We start from the raw sequence: 24,358 nt of genomic DNA, 5'->3' as shown, positions 1-24,358 counted from the left end.
GTGTATCTCCTACCATATCATTATTATTTGCTTTTAAATATAAATCAGAAATAACCAACTTAAAATGGAAAATTTTAAAAGAAAAAAAAAAGGAAAAAAGAAAAAAAAGGAAACCCCCCCCCAAATTTTTTGAACCCTCTTATGATTCATCACCCCCAAACTCAATCCCAGCCTTCCCTTTGTGGTATGGTACCTTGCAGTACAATTTCAGAGAGATCCATACACTTGAACACAAGTTATTGTCTGGAAACTAGAAAAATGTGTTTTTTGGCCCCTTTTTGGCCCCAAATTCCTAAACGTTTAGGGCAATTACCCCCAAACTCAAACCCAGCTTTCCCTTTGTGATATGGAACCTTGTAGTACAATTTCAGAAAGATCCATACACTTACACACAAGTTATTGTCCTGAAACTAGAAAAATGCTTGTTTTTTGCCCCTTTTTTGGCCCCTAATTCCTTTACTGTTGGTACCATAACCCCCAAAATCAATCCCAACCTTCCTTTTGTGGTATTGAACCTTGTGGTAAAATTTCATAGAGATCCATTCACTTAAACTAAAGTTAGAGTGCGAAAACCAATGTGTCTTCGGACGATGCCAAACGACGACGACGACGCCAACGTCATACCAATATACGACCACAAAAATTTTTTTGCGGTCGTATAAAAAATTAGGGGAATGACGATTTCATCCATATTGACATATATGTTGAATTTGTGTTGCTGATTATTTTATAATTAAAAATTTAAGTTTATCCATTATAGATAAAATGATATAGGACAAAAGCACAAAACATTGGGGGTCAACTGACAAGTTCAGTCAATTCAACTTATTGATGGATCTTATTTTACTCATTGTTTTTGCTATTTACAGATCTACTATGAAAGGTTTTCGGGAAAAATAAAATAAATTAATAAATATAAATTCAAGAGTAATAACCCCTACAAGGAGTCAACTGATAATTTAAATTTAGCCATCCAGAAACCAGAATGTTGCCAGAATTTTATTCAGTGCTATGATCTTGACCTTTGACCTACTGTGGAATCACTTATTTTTGTGGGAATCAATTTTCGTGGATTGAGGAAAAGTTGCATTTTCCTTGATATTTGATTTCGTGGTTTTGACAAAGTCTGCATACAAGCTTATAGCAATTTTGGATTCGTTGAACATTTAAATTCGTGGTTCACCTATACCCAGGAAATCAACGAAAATTGGTATCAAACGAATAATAATGAATCCACAGTATTGAAAAAAAACCAATAGGGATCTTCTTCACCATGAGGGTGAGGAAGACCTTAGGACACATCAATACCCACAAAATATGGTTAAAGCTTCTGCAGATGCCATCACGAGTTGGTTGATCATTACAGAATATTTGTTTCACAGAAGACCCCAGATGTGACCACAATCCTGTCCTCTTTTCCCGAATAAGACTTATCAATAGGTTTGTACCTACTGCGTGTATAAATTTTCGTGGATTGAGAAAAATGCATTTTCGTGGATATTTGATTTCTTGGTTTTGTCAATGGCTACACATGAAATCCACAAAAATTGGTATCCAAAGATATAATAATGAATCCACAGTACATGAGAAACATGAAGGGTGCCACATGTGGAGCAGGATTCATCAACTCTTCCAAAGCACATGAAATCACCACTGGTTTTTTGTGGGGTTTGTTTTGTTCAGTTTTTAGTTTTTTATGCTAAGTTTTGTGTACTGGTGTTCGTCTTCTCATTGTTTTTGTTTTTTGCCATGGCATTGTCAGATTATTTTTCGACTTATGGTTTTGAGATATCTCTTTAGTATCTTTAAATTTGTCTCTCTTCTACCATCTACAATATAAAAAAGTGTATTATAACGAAAAAATTGTTTAAACCATTTCCTGCAAAGAATGTGCAAAGGTTGCAGGGGAGCTGTCATTTTTATTGTCAAGTTAGAAGTTGTCATCAATACATGATCTAATAATATACCTCTTATATTCCTTGGGATAACTTCCTCCTGTTCAGTTTCTTTCTCGTCTTGTTCTGGAATAAGAACATATAGACTATTTGAAAATATATATCTTGAAATTCTCATAAAGTAGTCAAACATATGATATATATATATATCAATTATATATGACCTCAGGAATCTGATACTGGTGACATGGTTGAATCATGGTATCCCATATTAATTCAAAATAAATCAACTGTCAAAAACTAATTACATTTTTAACCAGGCATTTGATACTGATTACATTTAACATCAGACAACTGCAACTTATTACATTAAACATCAAATAACCAGAACTGATTACTTTTAACATCAGACAACTAAAATTGGTAACATTTGACATCAAACAACTAAAACTGGCGACATTTAACATCAGACAACTAAAATTGGTAACATTTGACATCAAACAACTGAAACTGATGACATTTAACATCAGACAACTAAAACTGGTTACATTTGACATCAGACAACTAAAACTGATTACATTTGACATCAAAACAACTGAAACTGATGACATTTAACATCAGACAACTGAAACTGATAGCATCTGACATCAAACAACTAAAAATAATTACATTTAACGTCAAACAACTGACACAGACTAAATTTAACATCAGACAAGTAAAACTGATTACATTTATCTCCAGACAACTGAAACTGATTACATTTGACATCAAACAACTGAAAGTGATTACATTTAACATCAGACAATTAAAACTGTTACATTTAACATCAAACAACTGACACAGACTAAATTTAACATCAGACAAGTAAAACTGGTTACATTTGACTTTAGACAATCAAAACTGGTTATATTTAACATCAAACAACTAAAACTGATTACATTTAACATTAGACAACTGAAAATGATTACATCTGACATCAAACAACTGAAACTGATTACATCTAATATCAAACAACTGAAACTGATTACATTTAACATCAAACAACTAAAGCTGATTACATATGACATCAGACAACTTAAACAAATTACATTTTACATCAGTCAACTAAAACTGATTACTTTTGACATCAGCTACATAAAACTGATTACATTTGACATCAGCCAACTAAAACTGATAACATTTATCATCAGACAACTAAAACGGATAACATTTGACCTCATCTAACTTAAACTGAATACATTTGATATCAGACAACTAAAACTAACTTCAACTGATTACATTTGACATCAGATGACTAAAACAGATTACATCTGATATCAGATAACTATAACAGATCACATTTGACATCAGACAACTAAAACGGATAACATTTGACATCAGACAACTAAAACGGATAACATTGGACATCAGACAACTAAAACGGATAACATTTGACATCAGACAACTAAAACGGATAACATTTGACATCAGACAACTAAAACTGATAACATTTGACATCAGACAACTGAAACTGATTACATTTGACATCAGACAACTAAAACTGATTACATTTGATCACATTTGACGTCAGACAAGTTAAACTCATTACATTAATTATCAGACAACTGAAATGGATTAAATTTGACATCAGACAACTGAAACTGATTACATTTGACATCAGCCAACTAAAATGGATTACATTTGACATCCAACAACTAAAACTGATCACATTTGACATCAGACAACTAAAATGCAATACATTTGACATCAGACAACTTAAACAGATTACATTTGACATCAGCTAACTTAAACAGATTACATTTGACATCAGACAACTAAAACTGATTACATTTTACATCAGACAACTGAAACAGATTACATTTGATATCAGATAACTAAAATTGATCACATTTAACATAAAACGACTGAAACAGATTACACTTGACATCAGCTAACTTAAACAGATTACATTTGACATCTGACAACTAAAATTGATCACATTTAACATCAGACAATTGAAACTGATTACATTTGACATCAGACAACTAATGAGCAAAACCCATACCACATAGTCAGCTATAAAAGGCCCCTTAATGATAAATGTAAAACAATTCAAATGAAAAAACCGATATATGTACAAAACAATGAAAGAAAAACAAATATGATATACAGCAACAAACTACAACTACTAAATTACAGGCTTGCTGCTTGGGACAGGCACATAAAGAATGTGGCAGTGTAAAACATGTTTTTACATTGTAAGTGCCCACCCCTCCCCTGAGACAGTGGTGTAACATCTCAACATATGAATAACATTTTACATAAGATATCTGAAACTCATTACAGTTTACATCAGGCAACTAAAACTAATTACATTTAACAGCAGACAACTGAAATTGATTGCATTTTACCACAAACAAATAATAAAACTGATCACATTTAACATCAGACAACTGAAATTTGTGTCCATTGTTGTAACAAATTAGAGCAATTGCAGCTTGAAGCAGCCAGTATTGTAACAGGTCTTCCTCTTTTCACTGGTAGTAAATTATTTATGATGAGATTGGTTGGGAAACTCTAGCTGAACGAAGAGAAAGGATGAGGTTATAATTATTTTAATATATTCAAGATAATAATGCAGCGGCCTATCTTTGCAATTTAATTCCACCTACAATCCAAAGTACCCCTTACATAATGGGAATGATATAATATAACCTTTTTGTAGACATTTCATTGACCCAAGAATACTGCATACCTTCAACAATACGACTGTGGAATAACCTTAATGTGGTGATCCGCAACATTGACTCAAAAGGTAAATTATAAAACAGAATTAAAGAACCTTTGTGAGCACGCTCACATACCCCACGCCCCCACATTGTTAGCTGGTAAACAAAATCTCACCAGATTTCCAAGAATCATAACTCCTCCAAAAGTCAACTGATAATAATTTCTTGTGGATATTATGTCCTCATTATCTACAAAGTTTCAGGAAATTCTGTTGTGTGGTTTCAGAGGAGTTGTGATGACAAACTGTTGCAGTAGTATATTGAAGCCAGATTTTAAGTTCAAAGGGCACAACACATAGAAGAGTCAACTGATAATAAGGCCTACCTTAAAAATATATTTGTTTGCAGTTTTCCGACTGTACCTTCAGACTGAAGGGTCAGTAGATAGGAAAAATCTTTTATTTAATCAGCCAAAATAAAATTTAAACAAGTAGTTACACAAACCAAGTTTCTCATAAAGAAAAAACATGTTAAAACAACAAACACTGAAAATCAATACGAAATGAACAGGCATTTTCAGATTAAAAACTTTTTTTTATAAAAACTGAAACTATAACATAGTGTAATTATCCAATATATGACATAAAAATTATGGTATTATTATATACTGGAACACTATAAAACAAGGAATGACTAAAATAATGTTTTAAAGAAATATATTCACTGACTTATATGCTTCTTGACTAGAATGCTTTCATGAGTAGAGTACTTTCATCCGAAAAATGTAGATATTGAAGCTTTATAAACACCTGCCCAGGCTGCTTATCTAAGAGTGTTTTCAATAAAAAAAAATAGTCATTGAATCTTCCTCAATTGAACAAAAAAGGCAACTTAAAAAATATATTAGACATCTGACTGTTTTCCAATTTCTAACAATATTTAATTATACATGTAATTTGATTATATTTTGAAAGATATGTTCATGCCAGGCTTCATTGAAAACCAAAAATTTTTTTAGACTTCGTAGTTAAATCCATAGCAACCCTTTAAAAGTAAATGGCCTGCACTGAAATGTTTTAACTGCATAAAAAATTTGGCAGCATAGCTCTTTAGGGAATGTTTCAATTCTATATTCACACAGGCCACTCAGTTTGGGTAAATTTAATATTGTAAGAGAGAATGATTTCATTGAGTGGGCCAGCCACCCTTATCTTAAAGGAGCATATTCATTGCGAGAGAAGATAGATTTCATATAGAGAGAGAGTATATTTATTTTTCAAGCTGACCAATCATTTTACCTACATATTTGTGTAGTTTGGGTGGCTTCTAATTGATTTGGCATTGTCTTTCCATTAATATTTCTGTTCTGTACAAGTGTTTTTATAGGTATCCATGAAGTCATGGAGGAGTGGTTTCATCTTTGTTGTCTTCACAACCATTTATAGAAAATATGGCATACTTCAGGCTGCTATCGAATTGTTTTACCACTGATATTAGTTCCCTAAAGTCAGGATCTAAATATTCTGTACCCAATTTGTTTGAGACAGAAACGGTTATGTCGGTTTTATAAATTTCCGCTGCATCATCGTCCATGATATCTAGCCGACATCGAAGACATTACTCCATGTGCAACTCTGCCTGAATCTGTATAAACAGTTTACCATTAAACCTTTTTGTTTGTAATTTGTCTTAATATTGACAGAAAACAACAGCGTAAAGTACTCCTCCATGACTTCATTGATACCTGTACCTAAACGATCTCCATGTGCTTTACCATTAAACGGTTAGATGAACGCTTGACGGGAAGGTAAGAAAAACTGAACTTGAAAAGACCTAGACTTTAAATCAATTCCGGGAACAACCCAATGTTTCGGATCGTGTCGATAGAAGTATTAAAAATAATTTCTTCAAATCAATGTCGGGCGGATTTCCAATGGTCGGTCGGTAAACGGCAAACAAACAATATCTTAATTTAAGCCTAATTTTTGGGGATATGCACATCTACATATGATGTCCTTATTATCTACAAATTTAAGTTTCAGGAAATTCTGTTGTGTGGTTTCAGAGAAGTTGCAATGACAAACTGTTGCATTAGTATAATTAGGCCAAAATTCTAACTTCAAAAGGGCATAACTCCAAGAAAAAAAAATAGAATCATAAATTCCTGTTAATATGCACATCTACATCATGTCATATTATGTCCTTATTATCTACAAAGTTTCAGGAAATTCTGTTGTGTGGTTTCAGAGGAGTTGCGATGACAAAATGTTGAAGTTGTATATTTAGGCTAAAATTCTAAATAAGCTGCAAGAGCAGACCTAGCCATTAGTGTCCCATAGATTCTTTTTTAAATACTTAGTAAGAATATTAAGTAGTGAAAGTAACCCTTTAATTATTACATGACGCTTTCTTTTTATCTTATTGGCTCATCACAAAAGGCACATTTTCATGGATTTAATATTTAGAAAATATATCTAACACAAATAAAATAAACATATTAAAATAAACAGCTGCGCCATGAGCGCATGATACGCCCGTCGTCTTGTGTGTGAATTTTTATGCAATAAGCATAAATAGTTTCTGACATACGGCGTGACATGCGAAAACCCCCCTTTTTTTTAACAAAAAACTCAATATCTCTAAAATAAAATTTTGAATCAAAACCAAAAAGTATACAGATCTTTAGATTAATATAACTAAGAAGTGTGTAAAATTTTAAGCAATAATCATAAATCGTTTTTGAGATACTGCGCGACATGTGAAAAACCCCTCCCCCTTTTTTTACAAAATACTCAATAACTCAAAAATGAAATTTTGAATCATCACCAAAAATTATACAGATCTTAAGGTTAATATAACTAAGAAGTGTGTAAAGTTTTAAGCAATAGTCATAAACTGTTTTTGAGATACGGCGCGACATGTGAAACCCCCCCCCCCCCCCCCTTTGTTAACAAAATACTCAATATCTCTAAAATAAAATTTTGAATCATCACCAAAAAGTAAACAGATCTTAAGATTAATATAACTAAGAAGTGTGTAAAGTTTTAAGCAATAATCATAAATTGTTTTTGAGATACGGCGCGACATGTGAAAAAAAACACACACCTGTTTTAGTTACTAAGTCCCGTAACTCAAAAAGTTTTAATCTTATTATCACCAAAAAGTATACAGATCGTTTGACCATCATAAGAAACAACTATGTTAAGTTTCATGAAATTTGGATAAGTCATTCTCAAGTTACGGTGCGACATGTTTACGCCGGACAGACAGACGGACAGACGCCGGACATTTGTATACCATAATACGTCCCGTCAAAAATTTGACGGGCGTATAATAAAAAATAGGAAACAAACTGTAAACAAGAGAAAGATTAAAAAAAAGAACTAAAAGTTAGCTTTGAAAATAGTAAAGTATTCATGTACAACAAAATACAAAATGTATGAATTTGACAAATATATTCTAAAAAATAATTTTGAAAAACAGCAAAATATTATGTAAAATGCGACTAAGTGACCATTTCCTGGAAATAAAGAGAAGGTGGCTATAAAAGAATTCACAGAGAAAAAAGAATTTGTATACATTGTAATATTAATGAGGCTGAAAATGAAACCCATTTTTTCTTAACATGTGAAATTAATAAATCTTAACGTTAACCAATTTATTAGTCCAAAACTCAAAATATTAAAATTTTGTTGAAAACTCCTTTTCACCAATCATCATACACATGATTCACAATTGTTTCCCCTAATTGAGTGGACTCCTCTAGAAACAATAAATAAATTTATGGTTGTATAATTGATTGATAGTTGTTATCTTTACGTCCAGTGTCAATTATTTCATTCTGGTTCAGGACAAAATTTTAACAATAAATGCAAAATCTAAGTCCTGCTATAACATGTATAAGGAGTCCACCATGATTTAGGGAGTGGAAGTGAGAATCTCACTAGAAAATAAGGGTATATTAGATAGGGACAGAAATTTGGCTGGTGGATACCTAGGAATCGCTAAAAGAGTTGTTGCAAGGGCTATTAACCGAGTGACACTCTCTTCACAAGTGGCAGTGGATTTAACTCTCATTCTGACCAGACATTTCTGTGCATTTATACATCCTGCAGTCTAGTTAATATCATTATCATAAATGTTTTTGGTGTTTTTTTGTTTGTTTTTGTTTTAGTGTCAATCAGGTTGTTAGTTTTCTCTTCTGAATTGTTTCACACTTTGTAATCCTGGGACTTTTAATAGTTTTACTCATAGTTGAAGGTCGAGTGGTGACTTTTAGTTGTTTATATCCTAAATCTTGTATTTCTGCATTTGGTGGATAGTTGTCTCATTGGCAATAATACCACATCTCCTTCATACTATATTATTTGAGAAACTTTAATTCAATTTTTCATAGTGAACTTTTCATTTTCTTTCTTATATTTAAGACTTTTAACTACTTGTTATGATGGTTGCCGAGTTGTCTAAGAAGTTTAATTACTGTATCACTAGCCTGGCAACACTGAGGTTATGAGTTTGAATCTTGCACATATCATGTGCACTCAACTTCAATCTTAACTGACTAGGAATGTCAGTTTTGCTACCGAAGGTCGTGGTTATCACTGGCTTCCTGCATTAATTAAAACTGATCGCCATAAAATAGCACAATGCTGGAAGTGGCGTTAACATCATTCAATCAAGTCTTGAGGCACATGATGGGTACAATTAGTGGAGTAAGAACTGCTTACCGTTGTACTGTAATTCAGAAACTATTGTGACATTTCTATTAATGAATGTGAATAATGTGTCTGGGGGAGTCTCGCAATAATTAGAACACGCATACTGATATCTGAAACATATATATGTATATGCAACTTTTCCCAATATCAAAATAATTTATCTTGCAATTTTGTCCAATCTTTAAAAATCGCAATAATAAATGCACGCAATAAATTCTGAATTAACAGTATTTAAACAGATTTTATATAGGGTTCATGTTTCTCAATCTTTAACTTTATCCCTTCATAGTAACATCTTACAACTTTCTCACATAATTTCTTATCAGAGACTATTATATAATTTCGTCAGTAATATTTAATTAATCACTAGATTACCTTGTAAATGGTCAAGAATCTTTTTAACTTGTTTTAGCAGGACAGGACTCAATCTAATTTCTATAACAGCAGGATTCTCCTTTCCACCAATTCTCATAAAAATCTGTTTACAAATAAAACAAAAAACATAAAACTGATTTAAGAAATCTTATTTCATTGCAGACAGATAAACAGGTCTTACACCATTCCATAAACCACCTTGGAAACATGAAATTTATAATGTGTTGTTTTTATTTTTTTTCTCCTGTCTAAAAAGTATGCCATTACAAAATGTCCTCCGCTGCTCTTCAACTAAATAATCGATAATAAACTTAACATAACCATATAGATTTGAATCAAACATCAACCAATAAATCAATCTAGATTTCAAAATCATTAATGAATAGCCTTTATACCACAATAGTAAAACAAAACACCAACAAAGATACCTGCAAAATTTAAATAGTTATTACATTGTCTACTTCACAAAATTAATGAATATGAAAAGTCCCCTGTGTAACACTATGATACAATAGGCAGAGAATGGTAAAAGTTACAAAACTACTACAAAAATTGTGAAATCAAAATCGGGGGCCTTGTATGGTTAACTACACAAAAAGTCTCAGAGTGTTACTATGCTACAACAAGTTTCATAAAATTAATGACTTTTTAAAAACATAGGGCTTAATACTTAGGTTAAGGGGCTTAGCAAAATCTTGAGGTAAAAGTCCTAGGCTTGGACCTGGCTAGAATAAAAAACAACCCTGGTCTTCTCAGACATCTTAACTATCATTCCAATAACATTTTAAAATATTTGGTAGCAGAGAAATGAAATTGACCTGGAATTTTCAGTCTACAAAAAATGTTAAAAGGTCGAAGAAAATTAAAGAAAAAATTATAGCAAAACCTCACAACTGCCCTTTGAAGTCAGTCCACCAGAGACATCTTTCTTTTAACAAAAATAATATTATAGATAAATCATATATTAGGACTAATGTAATTAACTTTTTTAACGGATTGACAAGGTTGTGTTACCATTTATTACATCCAAACAAACACTTAACATACATAAAACAATAACTTACTGCTTGTATTATTTCAACAAATTGTTGGTATTGATGTGAATCCATGGATGTCATTTTAATGATCTTTTTATACCAAGACTGTAGTCTATATAAGTCTGCTGATAAACTGGTATCATGGCTGTCTGGTTCTGTATTTGGAATCTGTACAGCTTTAACCATAGAAACTAATGTAACCAGCGTCTGGAATCCTGGTCTGTTTGTTAGTGATGGTACTGTGGCTCTTGTAAAAAAAAATTATATAAAAATAAAATAACAGAGTTCCAATGTCCACCCCTTTGCACATATCTAATCTGTCTATGGGCAATAACTGAAAAGAACTTTTTTTTATTTTTTCAAATTTTTTATAAATATCCAAGAGAATTTATGAAGGCATGAGAGCAAATGGAATGCAATTTCTGATATAATTAATATTTGTAAAAATCAGCTCTGAATTCTAATTTGTCAAAGACATTGCTTATATACATGATATAAGACTATGATATAAATTTGATAAAAATCCAGCAAAAATTGTACGCATGAGGGGAATTACAATGCAATTTTTCATGTAATAAATATATCCAAGGGGCATAACTCTTTCAAAATTATGTTGTGAAATGTATCTAGTCATAATTTTCACAATAATACTATATCGCAAAAAATTCTGAATTCACAGTAAACTACTTCTCTGAATCTCACAAAAAATGATATGTTGTTTTCAAATGAATCAGTAGAGCAATATCTGTATTTAGTTAATTATTGACTACATGAACACTGCATATGGAATTTGATTTTATATAAGTCATTTAACTTTTTTCAAATGTAAGAAATGCTATTTTTCTGCAAAATATGAGGCAGCAATGGGGAAATAAATTTGTTGCAAATGTTAGTAAGAGTTTTCCTAAAAACAAGCATGGTGATGCATTGTCAAAGTTAACTAGACATCATTGAGATGGGAGCCATCTCTGTGGGCCCCGCTGTGAATAATGTGTGGTAAAAAATTTGTATCTTTATCATTGGACATGGGGTTGTCAACTGAAACCAAAGTTTTTGACCTTGACCTTTGACCTAGGAAGTTGTACATAAATTATGACACACCCTCTGGTGTTGGTTTATATACATGTCAAGTATAAACTTTGAAATCATAACAGTTCTCAAGATATAGAGCGGACACGATCTTTACCATAGGACATGGGGTTGTCAACTAAAACCAAAGTTTTAGACCTTGACCTTTGACCTAGGAAGTTGTTCATACATTATGACACACCCTCTGGTGTTGGTTAATATACATGTCAAGTATAAACTTTGAAATCATAACGGTTCTCTAGGTATAGAGCGGACATAATTTGTTACGGACGGACAGACGGACGGACAGACTGATCACTATAGGGCGTCCGCCATTCAGCGGGGCCCTAATTATAGTCCAACTTTGTTGTACCTGGCTGAGTTATCCAACAGTGAAAGTAAAAAAATATAACATTACGATCAATACTGCCATTTTTTTTAAGATTAACTTTTAAAATACCTTAAATGCAAGATTCAAATCAACGTACTACTAATTTCGAATAACAAATAAACATATCACAAATTTACAAAATTACAAATTATGAAGTACATATCACAAATATACCATACAGAAAGTATTGGTAAATCAAAATTACACTTTTGAGCCGTACCCATCTTGACATGAATGTACACTGGTAATATTTCTTAACTCTTCTGGTAAAACTTCAATTGTTCACCAAGTAAAGCAGAAAGTTTACCTTCTAGTGCCCCTGATCATCATAAACCTGATCCATGTTATATAAGAAGTGCTCCCTATTCTCTGTGAAGTTTTAGATGATTTCATTTTTATTATGCTTGCAGTTGGGCATTCAATGAAAACATGGTAAATTCATAAATAGTTCATAAAATAACTGAACCTGTTTGAACAAGGTTTAATTCATCTTGGCTAACATCAGTTGATTCTAAGTCATGTGCTAGTTCTCCATTGCAAGGGTCCACCTTGAGTGCCTCAAGAAGAAACAGATAATCTTGTTCACTTCTGATCTTAGCTATTAGTCTTCTATTGATTTCAGCTGACACTCCACTGGAAACAATTTCTGCATGGTCATCAGGTGCTAAAACTCCCTTTGATATCAATAAATCAATGACATTTCTTACGTCAGATAAATTCTCAGTCAGATTGTAGTAATTTTTTTGTAACCTGACTGAATGGTACCCTGTAACTAAAATAAAGAAAAGGAATTAACTGTCAAATCAAATTAAGCTATGACTTTTTATTTAGTTTACATGTACTATTTAACACTCATATCGTTGAAAGATAGATGTTTAGGAATTTTTTCTTTAAAAATAAATGTATGTACATTGAAAATTATTTAAAAACGTATAGGTTAGCATAGGTTTTTTTAAGAAATATGAGGTAAAAAAACTTACATAGAACATATTGGTATACATTATTATAATTCTTTGATTTATATATGGCTTAGTAACAACCTGTTATTATTTGTGGCTAAGCATGTTTTCATAGTAGGTTACTTTGAGTTTGCTTTCAGTGACTGTAAACATTCTTTGATATGAAATTAAACTCCGTCTGGTGAACCAACACCTGTGTGAATCATTTCGATTGAGTCAATGTCAAATTCAATGTACCACTTTGAGTACTTCAGTAATTAATTTCTGTATGTAAATTGTCCTGATGATGCCTGCCTTGAAGGCAAAACATGTAGACCATAGTAAATAAAATTGCAGACCATTTTGAAGTGTTGTTGTCAATTTTGGTATATATATCCAAACTAAGCTTTCATACAATTTTTCTTTTAAAAAATCTTCTAAATTCATAAGAATAAGACATCAGTTTGAATTAAACCATGTTATATAATATTCAGTAAAATATATGTGAAATAACAATACATTGTTAATAAGTTTCAATGGGAGATAATCTAAAATTATTGATCTTTTGAAATATTGATCTTATCTCCCTTTAAAACTTCAAGAGAACATATTTATCCTGAAAGTACATTTCACAAAGTATTTTAGAGATTCATTTAAAGAAAGCTTTGTAGCATGCATAGATTAGAAAAACACCATTTTAGAAGAAATAATACAAAAACTTAAATTTGGACATTTTTTAGCAGTTCAAAAATTACTACCTTTCACCTTTGAAAGACAATTACAATAAAAGAATGTACAGAAATTTTTATATTCATTTTCATAATAAACAATGAAGAGGAATTAAAGTCTAATAGGATTATAAGTATGCTTTTTTTTATCCCCTTGCACTTTCACAACTTGACTGTGGTTTACTACAGCAGTTTGTAAAAATTTCTGACCTGTTGAACACTTTGGTTTGACAAAACAAATTGCAATTTGGTCAGAATTTTGAATAAACTGCAATAGGTATAGAGCAACACTTACACGACGGTTGCCACGAGGAATAGGATCTGCTTACCCTTCCGGAGCACCTGAGATCACCCCCATATTAGGTGGGGTTCGTGTTGCTCAGTCTTCAGTTTTCTATGTTGTGTTTTGTGTACTATTGTTTGTTTGTTTGCTGATATTTTTCTTTTTAGCCATGGCGCTGTTAGTTTATTTTCGACTTATGAGTTTGAATGTCCCTTTGGTATCTTTTGCATTTACAGTCATTAAGTCACAGTAAAATGTGTTGCTAGTACTGGTGTTTTCATTATCTTTTATACTGTAACTTTAGAGTAAAGTACTTTTCCTGTACTATTTTTTATTTGAGTGTTTCTTCAATGTACATTATAAGTGTGAATGCAATAATCTGGATACAAAAGTGGGAGGTGAATTTGTTTTTAAAGTTTTGTCTCATTGGTATTTATAAAACAGTGTCTTTCATACAAAAAATCAAAATGTAAACTAAGTACTCATGCATTACTTGTTTTGACTTTGGACTGTGAAACAACTTCATGATGAGAAAGTTGTTGACCTTCCAAACATGCTATCAGGTCTGTAGAACAAGTAGAAGACTCCTTAAGAACTTCTAATAATATACTGTAGGAATCTTGTGGTCTTTGAATTAGAAGGTCTAAGATACATTTGTTGCGGTCAGATTGTCTGGGATAGTGTTCTATCTCCGCTCTGTCTTCTATCCTGAGGATACATTTGGAAATCAGTTTATCAAGGACATCTTTATCTAGAATGGTGTCTTGTACAATCTTATCATAGAAATGGTACAATCTGTAGTGAACTGGAAAAGAAACAAAACATATGGTAACCATGGTGATTTAGATAGTTATGTATGATCATTTTGTACACATTGATGTCCTGCATTATATCATCATAAAAATGAATCTCTCTTTGGCAGACAAAAAATATACAAGTTGCTTTCTTTGAAAATAGAAAAGCAATAGTGAACCTTATTGGCATTTTGGTTTACAAGTTCAGAAAACAAATAACATATGGATTCAGGTTTTAAATTCATTCATAATATGAGAAGAAAACTTATCCTTCTGGGGCAATTGAAATCACCCCTGGTTTTTGGTTGGGTTCGTGTTGCTCTGTATTAGGTTTCTATGTAACGTGTGTTGTGTACTGTTGTACTGTTATTTGTCTTTCGGTCGTTTTTTTTTTGTTTTTCGCCATGGCATGGTCAGTTTGATTTCACCTTGAGTTTGAATATTCCTTTGGTATCTCAGCCCGGTGTTGCCTCTCTTTTTGTCTTATTTAGGTTTCAAATTTGGATAAATTCCTTTCAAAGTGGCGTTTGCGAGGTAGGTGTTGTTGAATTTTCTATTATAGTGTAGTAATCAAACATTTGTTGATCCAAGCAATTCAACTCACTCCTTAGTTACGACAGGTTAACAGTGAATTTGACGGTAAATTATAGCTAATGAAACTGGAGGCTCTAAAGAGCCTGTGTCACTCACCTAGGTCAATGTAAATATTCAACAAAGGACACTTTCATTGTAGAGGAGAATAGAATTCATAACAAAAAACTTCTTTTAAGTTGATCTTGTATTGCTGATCGTTTTGTCTGTTTAGTATCTCCCTATCTTCTTTAGTTTTTGTTCAAAACACAAAAGATGGCCAAAAAATCCTCATTTAAAGATAAATCCCTCTATTGTTTATGTGCACATACAAGTGCAACTGTACTATGCCGTCAACGGTTTATGACGTCATAGTTTCTGCTAACTTTAAACGTTTATGAGAGTTATTCCTCCTAATGTGTTGATCTGATGAAGGAGAACGACAATTGTTTTGAATTTCCGATTTGCCTAGAAGAAAATGAATTGTTGATGTGTTCCTTAATTTGGAAAATGAGTTATTTGTTTTCGTTTTCGAGGAACAACATAACAAGAATAACTAGAGGCTCTAAAGAGCCTGTGTCGCTCACCTTGGTCTATGTGCATATCAAACAAAGGACACAGATGGATTCATGACAAAATTGTGTTTCGGTGATGGTGGTGTTTGTAGATCTTACTTTACTGAACATTCTTGCTCCTTACTATTATCTTTATCTATAATGAACTTAGCCCAGTAGTTACAGTGGAAATAATGTGTAAAAATTTACAAAAATTTATGAAAATTGTAAAAAATTGACTATAAAGGGCAATAACTCCTTAAGGGGGCAATTGACAATTTTGATCATGTTGACTTATTTGTAGATCTTACTTTGCTGTACATTATTGCCATTTACAGTTTATCTCTATCTATAATAATATTCAAGATAATAACCAAAAGCTGCAAAATTTTCTTAAAATGACCAATTCAGGGGCAGCAACCCAACAACGTGTTGCCTGATTGGTCTGAAAATTTCAGGGCAGATAGATCTTGACCTAATGAACAATTTTATCCTTTCAGATTTGCTCTAAATGCTTTGGTTTCAGAGAAATGAGCCAAAAACTGCATTTTACCCTATGTACTATTTTTTAGCCATGTCGGCCATCTTGGTTCACGGGCGGGGTCATCGAACACAATTTTTAAACTAGATACCCTAATAATGATTGTGGACAAGTTTGGTTAAATTTGTCTTCATAGTTTCAGAGGAGAAGATTTTTGTAAAAGATTACAAAAATTTACGAAAAATGGTTAAAAATTGACTATAAAGGGCAAATACTCCTTAAGGGGTCAACTGACCATTTTGGTCAAGTTGACTTATTTGTAGATCTTACTTTGCTGAACATTATTGCTGTTTACATGTTATCTCTATCTATAATAATATTCAAAATAATAACCAAAAACGGCAAAATTTCCTTAAAATTACCAATTCAGGGACAGCAACCAAACAACGGGCTGTCTGATTCATCTGAAAATCTCAGGGCAGATAGATCTTGACTTGATAAACAAATTTAACTGTGTCAGATTTGCTCTAAATGCTTTGGTTTCAGAGATATAAGCCAAAATCTACATTTTACCCCTATGTTTTATTTTTAGCTATGGCGGCCATCTTGGTTGGTTGGCCGGGTCACCAGACACATTTTTTAAACTAGATACCCCAATGATGATTGTGGCCAAGTAGTTTCAGAGGAGAAGATTTTTGTAAAAGTTAACAGACGACGCTGGACAACAACGACGGACGACGGACGCAAAGTGATGAGAAAAGCTCACTTGGCCCTTCGGGCCAGGTGAGCTAAAAATGTGCATATAAAAAAGAAGAATACAAGGAAAAAATAGACAAACCATCAAAATAATACCCTATTGTAGAGGAAGTGATTATTTTCTATATGAAGATTTAAGCAGAAGTGTTGATGCAATGAATCTTCCTATTTATGTATATCAAAGAAAATGAGGAGTATACGCCATCTACACAGCAATAAAAAACAAGAGGCTCATGAGAGCCTGATATCTCTCACCTGTAATTTCAGTTTCTGACATTTGACTTATTTGTAGATCTTACTTTGCTGAACAATTTTGTCATTTACACTTTCTCTCTTTCTATAATATTAAAGATAATACATAACCAGTGGCGGATCCAGAAATTTTTATAAGTGGGAGGCCCACTGACTGCCTAAGAGAGGGCCCGCTCCAGTCATGCTTCAGTGAATCCCTATATAATCAACCAATTTTTTCCCACAAAAGGGGGGCGTGGGCCCCCTGGCCCCTCCCCCCCTAAATCCTCCTCTGATAACCCAAAACTGTAAAATTTCCTAAAAATTAACTATTTCTGGACAGTTACCCAACAATAAGTTGTCCTATTGATCTGAAGATTACTTGACAGGTTACATATAATCTAAACCTGTTTTAATAACACTTTCACCTATGACAGTTTTGCTCTTACTGCTTTAGTTTTTGAGATGAAAGCCAAAAACTTCGTTTGACCCCTATGTTCTTTTTTTAGAAACTGCCGCCATGTTTTTGAATGGATCAAATCCTCGATTACAATCTTTAAACTAGAAACCCTAAGGAACATTTTGAAAAAGTAATTAGACTCACAAAAAATGTAAAAAACAAAAGCGTTTTAAGGGCAATAACTCGGGTCAATTGACTATTTTGATCATGTTTGACTTATTTGTAGATCTTACTTAGATGAACATTTATTGCCATTTATACTTTCTCTCTATCTGTTATAATATTAAAGATAATAACCAAAAACAGTAAAATTTCATAAAAATAAACTATTTCGGACCTTAACCCTACAATGGGTGGTCCAATTGGTCTGAAAATTTCATAGCAGATAGAATTTGACTTTTTCATCACTAAACGTAACTCATGACACTTTTGCTTTAACTGCTATAGTTTTTGAGATAAAAGTCAATAAACTGCTTTGACGAGCGCAGCTGGATACGACCGCAGATGTCCAACCCTGAACAGTTGGGGCAAAAATGGACACAATATTCAAGCTTGATAGTTGATACAGGTCTGAATTTGGATTGTAATTAAATATTTGACACATTATAGGTTTCTGACATAGAATAAATGTCAAAGAACTTGAAATTGGTTGTATGATTTGAATTTATATTCAATTGAAGATTTCTTGCTGTTGTGCAATACACTGTGCCGTTGCGCAATACTTAGTAAATCTGTTTTCAGACTATATACAAAGAATTAGCAAAATAAATTGTGACCCCCAATTTTTTTTCTTTGGAAAATTGATAATTTCTTAAATCCCTCCCCCGCCCCTCCAAAAAAATAACATTAGAAGAGAATTTTCTTTTGAGGAAAAAAAATTGCCCCCCGAGCCCCCAAAAATAGAAATTTATATTCTTAAACTAAGTTACTGTCCGGAAACCAAATGTCTTCGGACGACGCTGACGACGACGATGTGATACCAATATACGACCGCAAAAAATACAAAAAACTGCATTTGACCCCTATTTTCTGTTTTTAGCCATGGCGGCCATGTTTGTTAATAGATCAAAACTTTGGATACAATTTATAAACCAGTTACCCTAAGGAACATTCAGTTAAATTTTAGAAGTATTAGGCCCAGTAGTTTCAGAGGAGAAGATTTTTAAATGTAAGCAAACATGATGAACAAATTGTGTAAAATTGTCTTTAAAGGGCAATAACTCCTTAAGGGGTCAATTGGCAATTTTGGTCATATTAACTTTTTTGCAGCTCTTACTTTGCTGCACATTCTTGCTGTTTACAGTTTATCTTTATCTTCAATAATATTCAAGATAATAACCAAAAACTGCAAAATTTCCTTAAAATTACCTATTTAGTGGCAGCAACCCAACAATGGGTTGTTTGGTTTGTCTAGAAATTTCATGGCTGATAGATTGACCTTGAGCATTTTTACCCTGTCAGATTTGCTCTCAATGCTTTAGTTTTTGAGATATAAGCCAAAAACTGCATGTGACCCCTATGTTCTATTTTTAGCTATGGCGGCCATGTTTGTTGATGGATCAAAACTTAGGATATAATTTATAAACTAGATACCCTAAGGAACATTCAGTTAAAGTTTGAAGGTATTTGGCCCAGTAGTTTCAGAGGAGAAGATTCTTGAAATAGTTTACAACAGACAACGACAGACGCCAAGTGATGGCATAAGCTCACATGGGGCCCTTTGGGCCCGGTGAGCTAAAATGGTAAAGAAACAAAACCGAATCTGGAAATTCATCAACAAGAAGTGTCAATCTAATTGTCATATAATATAATTTCCTTTACTTCAAAATTGTATAAACTAATATATTCTTAAGAGTCAATCTTAATAGTATGTGTTTAATAAATTCATTATAAGAAAGCAAATTATCAAAACCGTGATCTAAATTTAACAGTATCTATAGCAGTTTGTATATGTATACGTATGCATATTGAAAATTGCACTGAAGTATTTTGTATCTGTATGGCGATAGCATTTCTACACACACATAGTAGATTTTTGATTAACGCCAATAATACAGTACCCAAACGACGCATACATGTAAAATATAGTACATCTATAGACGTAAACATATGGTTTTATAATGCTGTGTTTTTTTGTTTTTTTATTAAACCATTTTTTTCTGATTTGCAAAGTCTGAACACTCTTGAAATGGCACATCGACCATTTTCAGTTACCAGGTGTACAACTTTTGTGTGTAAAACATAAATGTGTTTTTGTTCAGTAGTTGTCTGAATGAAGAAGTAAAGTGAAAAGCATATCAATAAAAATTATTTCACAAGAGTTTATATGAAAGAAAAGAGGTCAGACCAGGTTCCCAATTTAATGCTAGGATCATTTAAATAAATGAACAGAATTCCAATGTCCCCCGCATTGCACATATTTTATATTTCCAAGGGCATAACTTTTAAAAAAAGTCGATCTTGTCCCAGATATTGCTGATATTAACCTACAGTATAAGTTTTATTAAAATCTGGCAAGAATTGTACTCGTGAGTAAAAAAAAGTCGATCATCCACCATTATATAAACTGACAATGCCATGGCTAAAAAAGAAAAAAGACAAACAATAGTACACAAAACACAACATAGAAAACTAAGGACTAAGCAACACAAACCCCAACAAAAAACTGGGGGTGATCTCAGGTGCTCCGGAAGGGTAAGCAGATCCTGCTCTACATGTGGCGCCCGTCGTGTTGCTCATGTTAGTACAAACCCGGTAAATAGTCTAATTCAGTAGGTCACATTCGTGAAAAGGGAACAGGATTGTACATACGACATTAGGAACATATCCGCTATCATCTGTGAAACGGATATTCCATAACAGTCAACCAACTCTTGATAACGTCCATAAAATTTATGAAGGGATGATTTCAACTTCACCATTTGGAACTCTTGGTTTTATAGCTTCCATGTGAGCAGCAACCCTCTATCAAGGAATTCATGATAGAAAATACAAGCCTGGGAATATCTTATCAATTTGGAGATATATACTCCGTATGCAGGCGCTGCTGGAATGTTGCTACATAGAAATGGAAAATTCACAATTGGGAAGCCGAAATCATCTCTTTTGTCGTAGATATTGCTGATATTAACCTATATTATAAGTTTTATAAAAATCTGGCAAGAATTGTACCCATGAGAGCGCTTACAAGACCGGACGGACAAACGGATGGACGCACGGACAGACGCCCGGTATTTCCATGTCCCCCGCAACGCATTACGCGGGGGACATAAAAATCAAATTTTTACTGATATTCACAGTATGACAGCTGAATGTGTGTACTCAGACTGAGGCTCTAGCAACATTGTGATGAATACATGACCTAAACAGAAATTCTGTTTTCGGTCAATTATCTTCAAAATGAAAAGGAAGGACATTCTAAACCAAAATTAGAATTATACCGAAAGCAAAGCTCGGTCTACTTAAACTGAATTAAATTTTCTTCAGTACAAAAATCTACAAAAAAATGTTAAATTTGCAATACTGAGCACACTGATAATAGATTTTAAGCAGGGGCGAATCATGTTTTTTCATAGGGAGTGTAATTGCCTATAATGTAGAAATATCCACCCTAGCGGGGCCAGTCAACAAAAACAAATTTTGGATGATTTTTGTCGAGCCTTCGACTTTTGTCGAAAAAGCGAGACATAGCGATCCTACATTCCGTCGGCGTCGTCGTCGTTGGCGGCGTCCACAAATATTCACTCTGTGGTTAAAGTTTTTGAAATTTTAATAACTTTCTTAAACTATCCTAGATTTCTACCAAACTTGGACAGAAGCTTGTTTATGATTATAAGATTATATTCAAAAGTAAATTATGTAAAAAAAAAATTCCATTTTTTCCGTATTTTACTTATAAGTGGACTTTGTTTTTCTGCCAGGAAACATTACATTCACTCTGTGGTTTATTAAAGTTTTGGAAATTTTAATAACTTTCTTAAACTATCCCAAATTTCTACCAAACTTGGAAAGAAGCTTGTTTATGATCATAAGATAGTATCCAGAAGTAAATTTTGTAAAAAAAAAATCCATTTTTTCCGTATTTTACTTATAAATGGACTTAGTTTTTCTGCCAGTTAACATAACATTCACTCTGTGGTTAAAGTTTTGGAAATTTTAATATCTTTCTCAAACTATCCTGGATTTGTACCAAACTTGGACAGAAGCTTGTTTATGATCATAAGATAGTATCCAGAAGTAAATTTTGTAAAAAGAAAATTCCATTTTTTCTGTATTTTACTTATAAATGGACTTAGTTTTCTGCCAGTTAACATTACATTCACTCTGTGGTTAAAGTTTTTAAAATTTTAACAACTTTCTTAAACTATCCTGGATTTGTACCACACTTGGACAGAAGCTTGTTTATGATCAAAAGCTAGTATCTAGAAGGAAATTTTGATAAAATTTTGTTCCATTTTTTCCGTATTTTACTTATAAATGGACTTAGTTTTTCTTCCAGTCAACATTACATACATTCTGCAGTTTAAGTTTTTAAAACATTTATTAGATTCATAAATTATCCTGGATTTTACCAAACTTGGACAGAAGCTACTTACAATCAAAAGATAGTATAGAGAGGAATATTTTTATTAATTTTTTTCCTCATTTTTGTTGAGCCTGCGATTAACACCAAAAGTAGGCGAGACACTGGGTTCCGCGGAACCCTTACGAATTTTATACTAAAAATTTATATATTTTGTAAAAAAATAAATGTGAATAGTGTCTACATGTGGACACAGATGATGCCCCCGCTTGCATATCATATAGTTATAAAGGGACATAACTGAAGAACGGTAAAAGTGACACTACCCAAATTTGAACTTGATCTGAGTTTTGTGGTAATAAGCATTGTGTTAAGTCTCATAACATTTGGTTGATGCTAACTTAAGTAGAGAACAGAAACTAAAAATTCAGCAATTTTTCTATTTGTAAACACGCATAACTCTAGAACGGTTGTGTATAAGTTTTATAACATTTGGTTTAGACAAACTAAAGTTAGAGAACAGAAATGAAAAATTCAGCAATTTTTATGTTTATAATGGGACATAACTCAAGAATGGTAAAAGTGTCGCCACCAAATTTCGTACTTAATCTGTATTATGTAGTAAAAAGATGTGTATAAGTTTCCTAACATTTGGTTGAGGCAAACTAAAGTTAGAAAACGGAAACAAAAAATTTGTAGTTGATCTTAGTTTTGTGGTAATGAATATTGTGTATAAGTTTCATAATGTTTGGTTGGGGCAACTTAAGTTACAGAATGGAAACCCAAAAGTTTGCAATCTTTCGATTTATAAAGGGGCATAACTCAATAATAGTTAAAGTGACACTACCCAAATTCAACTTGATCTGTGTTTTATCAGTGGAAGTCAAAATTTTACATTGCATTGTATAAAGTATTGATTGAAGTTGATTCAACTATAATCATGGACAAAGGAAGATAACTCAAATTTTAAAAATCACTTGATATTTAGAAGTAAATAAAAATTTTGCAATTTTTCCATTTATAAAGGAGCATATCTCTAGAACGGTTAAAGTGACGCCACCAAAATTCAAACTAGATCTGTGTTTTGTGGTAATAAGCATTGTGTATAAATTTCATAACATTTGGTTGAAGCAAACTTAAGTTAGAGAACGGAAACTAAAAATTTTGCAATTTTTCCATTTATAAAGGGGCATAACTCTAGAACGGTTAAAGTGACGCCACCAAAATTCAAACTTGATCTGTGTTTCGTGGTAATAAGCATTGTGTATAAGTTTCATAACATTTGGTTGAGGCAAACTCAAGTTATAGAACGGAAACAAATTTTGGGACGTACGTACAGACGCACAAGGGTAAAACTTAATGCCCCCACCGCTATGGCGGGGGCATAAAAATCATCAAAGGGGGAGGTGTAAGCCCTCTACGCCCCCTGGATCTGCCACTGTAAAGAATTATATTCCAATAGTTTATATATTGTATTTGTATATTGCCTGACACATTTTAAAGAAAAAGCTGGCAAAGTTGGTCTGCAGAGGATTCAAAAATACATATACCGTTTTTCAATACAACATAATCATATTAAATAGATCCCATGTTATAAGTAATTCAGCAGGATACAAAGTATAAGGCATTCTTGGTTCTCTTTCACTGTCTATAGTCAATATTCATAAGTTTTATTTTACTTTTACATCGCTATTCACATAATCATAAAAAAAGTTCATTGTTTAAAAATGGAATTTCTGTTTAAAACATAGTTAACTTAACTAAACACATTGTTTTTGAGCCACCAATTTTAGATTACGTGTCTGTGCTAAAAAATAACTACCATCATGTGTATATAAAAATTACAACA

General features: G+C 32.6%; 2 protein-coding genes across 2 annotated transcripts in view; one reads left to right on the top strand and one right to left on the bottom strand.

Annotated features, from left to right (window-relative positions):
* The window catches only part of LOC127712830 (uncharacterized), a 270,720-nt gene that overhangs the window by 6,315 nt on the left and 240,047 nt on the right, over positions 1 to 24,358 (bottom strand). Inside the window, exons 8-12 of the mRNA XM_052219437.1 lie at positions 14,635 to 14,946; positions 12,659 to 12,964; positions 10,761 to 10,978; positions 9,697 to 9,799; positions 1,968 to 2,021 (exon numbers count right to left, since the gene is read on the bottom strand). Of these exons, the coding sequence (XP_052075397.1) occupies positions 1,968 to 2,021; positions 9,697 to 9,799; positions 10,761 to 10,978; positions 12,659 to 12,964; positions 14,635 to 14,946 (993 nt within the window). The remainder of the gene's footprint in view (positions 1 to 1,967; positions 2,022 to 9,696; positions 9,800 to 10,760; positions 10,979 to 12,658; positions 12,965 to 14,634; positions 14,947 to 24,358) is intronic.
* LOC127711278 (toll-like receptor 6) overlaps positions 1 to 24,358 on the top strand; it is a 230,850-nt gene that overhangs the window by 102,548 nt on the left and 103,944 nt on the right. The gene's annotated exons all lie outside the window — the stretch shown is intronic.

Source organism: Mytilus californianus, unplaced genomic scaffold (assembly GCF_021869535.1).
Source record: "Mytilus californianus isolate M0D057914Y unplaced genomic scaffold, xbMytCali1.0.p SCAF_8, whole genome shotgun sequence".
NCBI classification, from domain to species: domain Eukaryota; kingdom Metazoa; phylum Mollusca; class Bivalvia; order Mytilida; family Mytilidae; genus Mytilus; species Mytilus californianus.
This window is presented reverse-complemented; position numbering and strand designations above follow the sequence as displayed.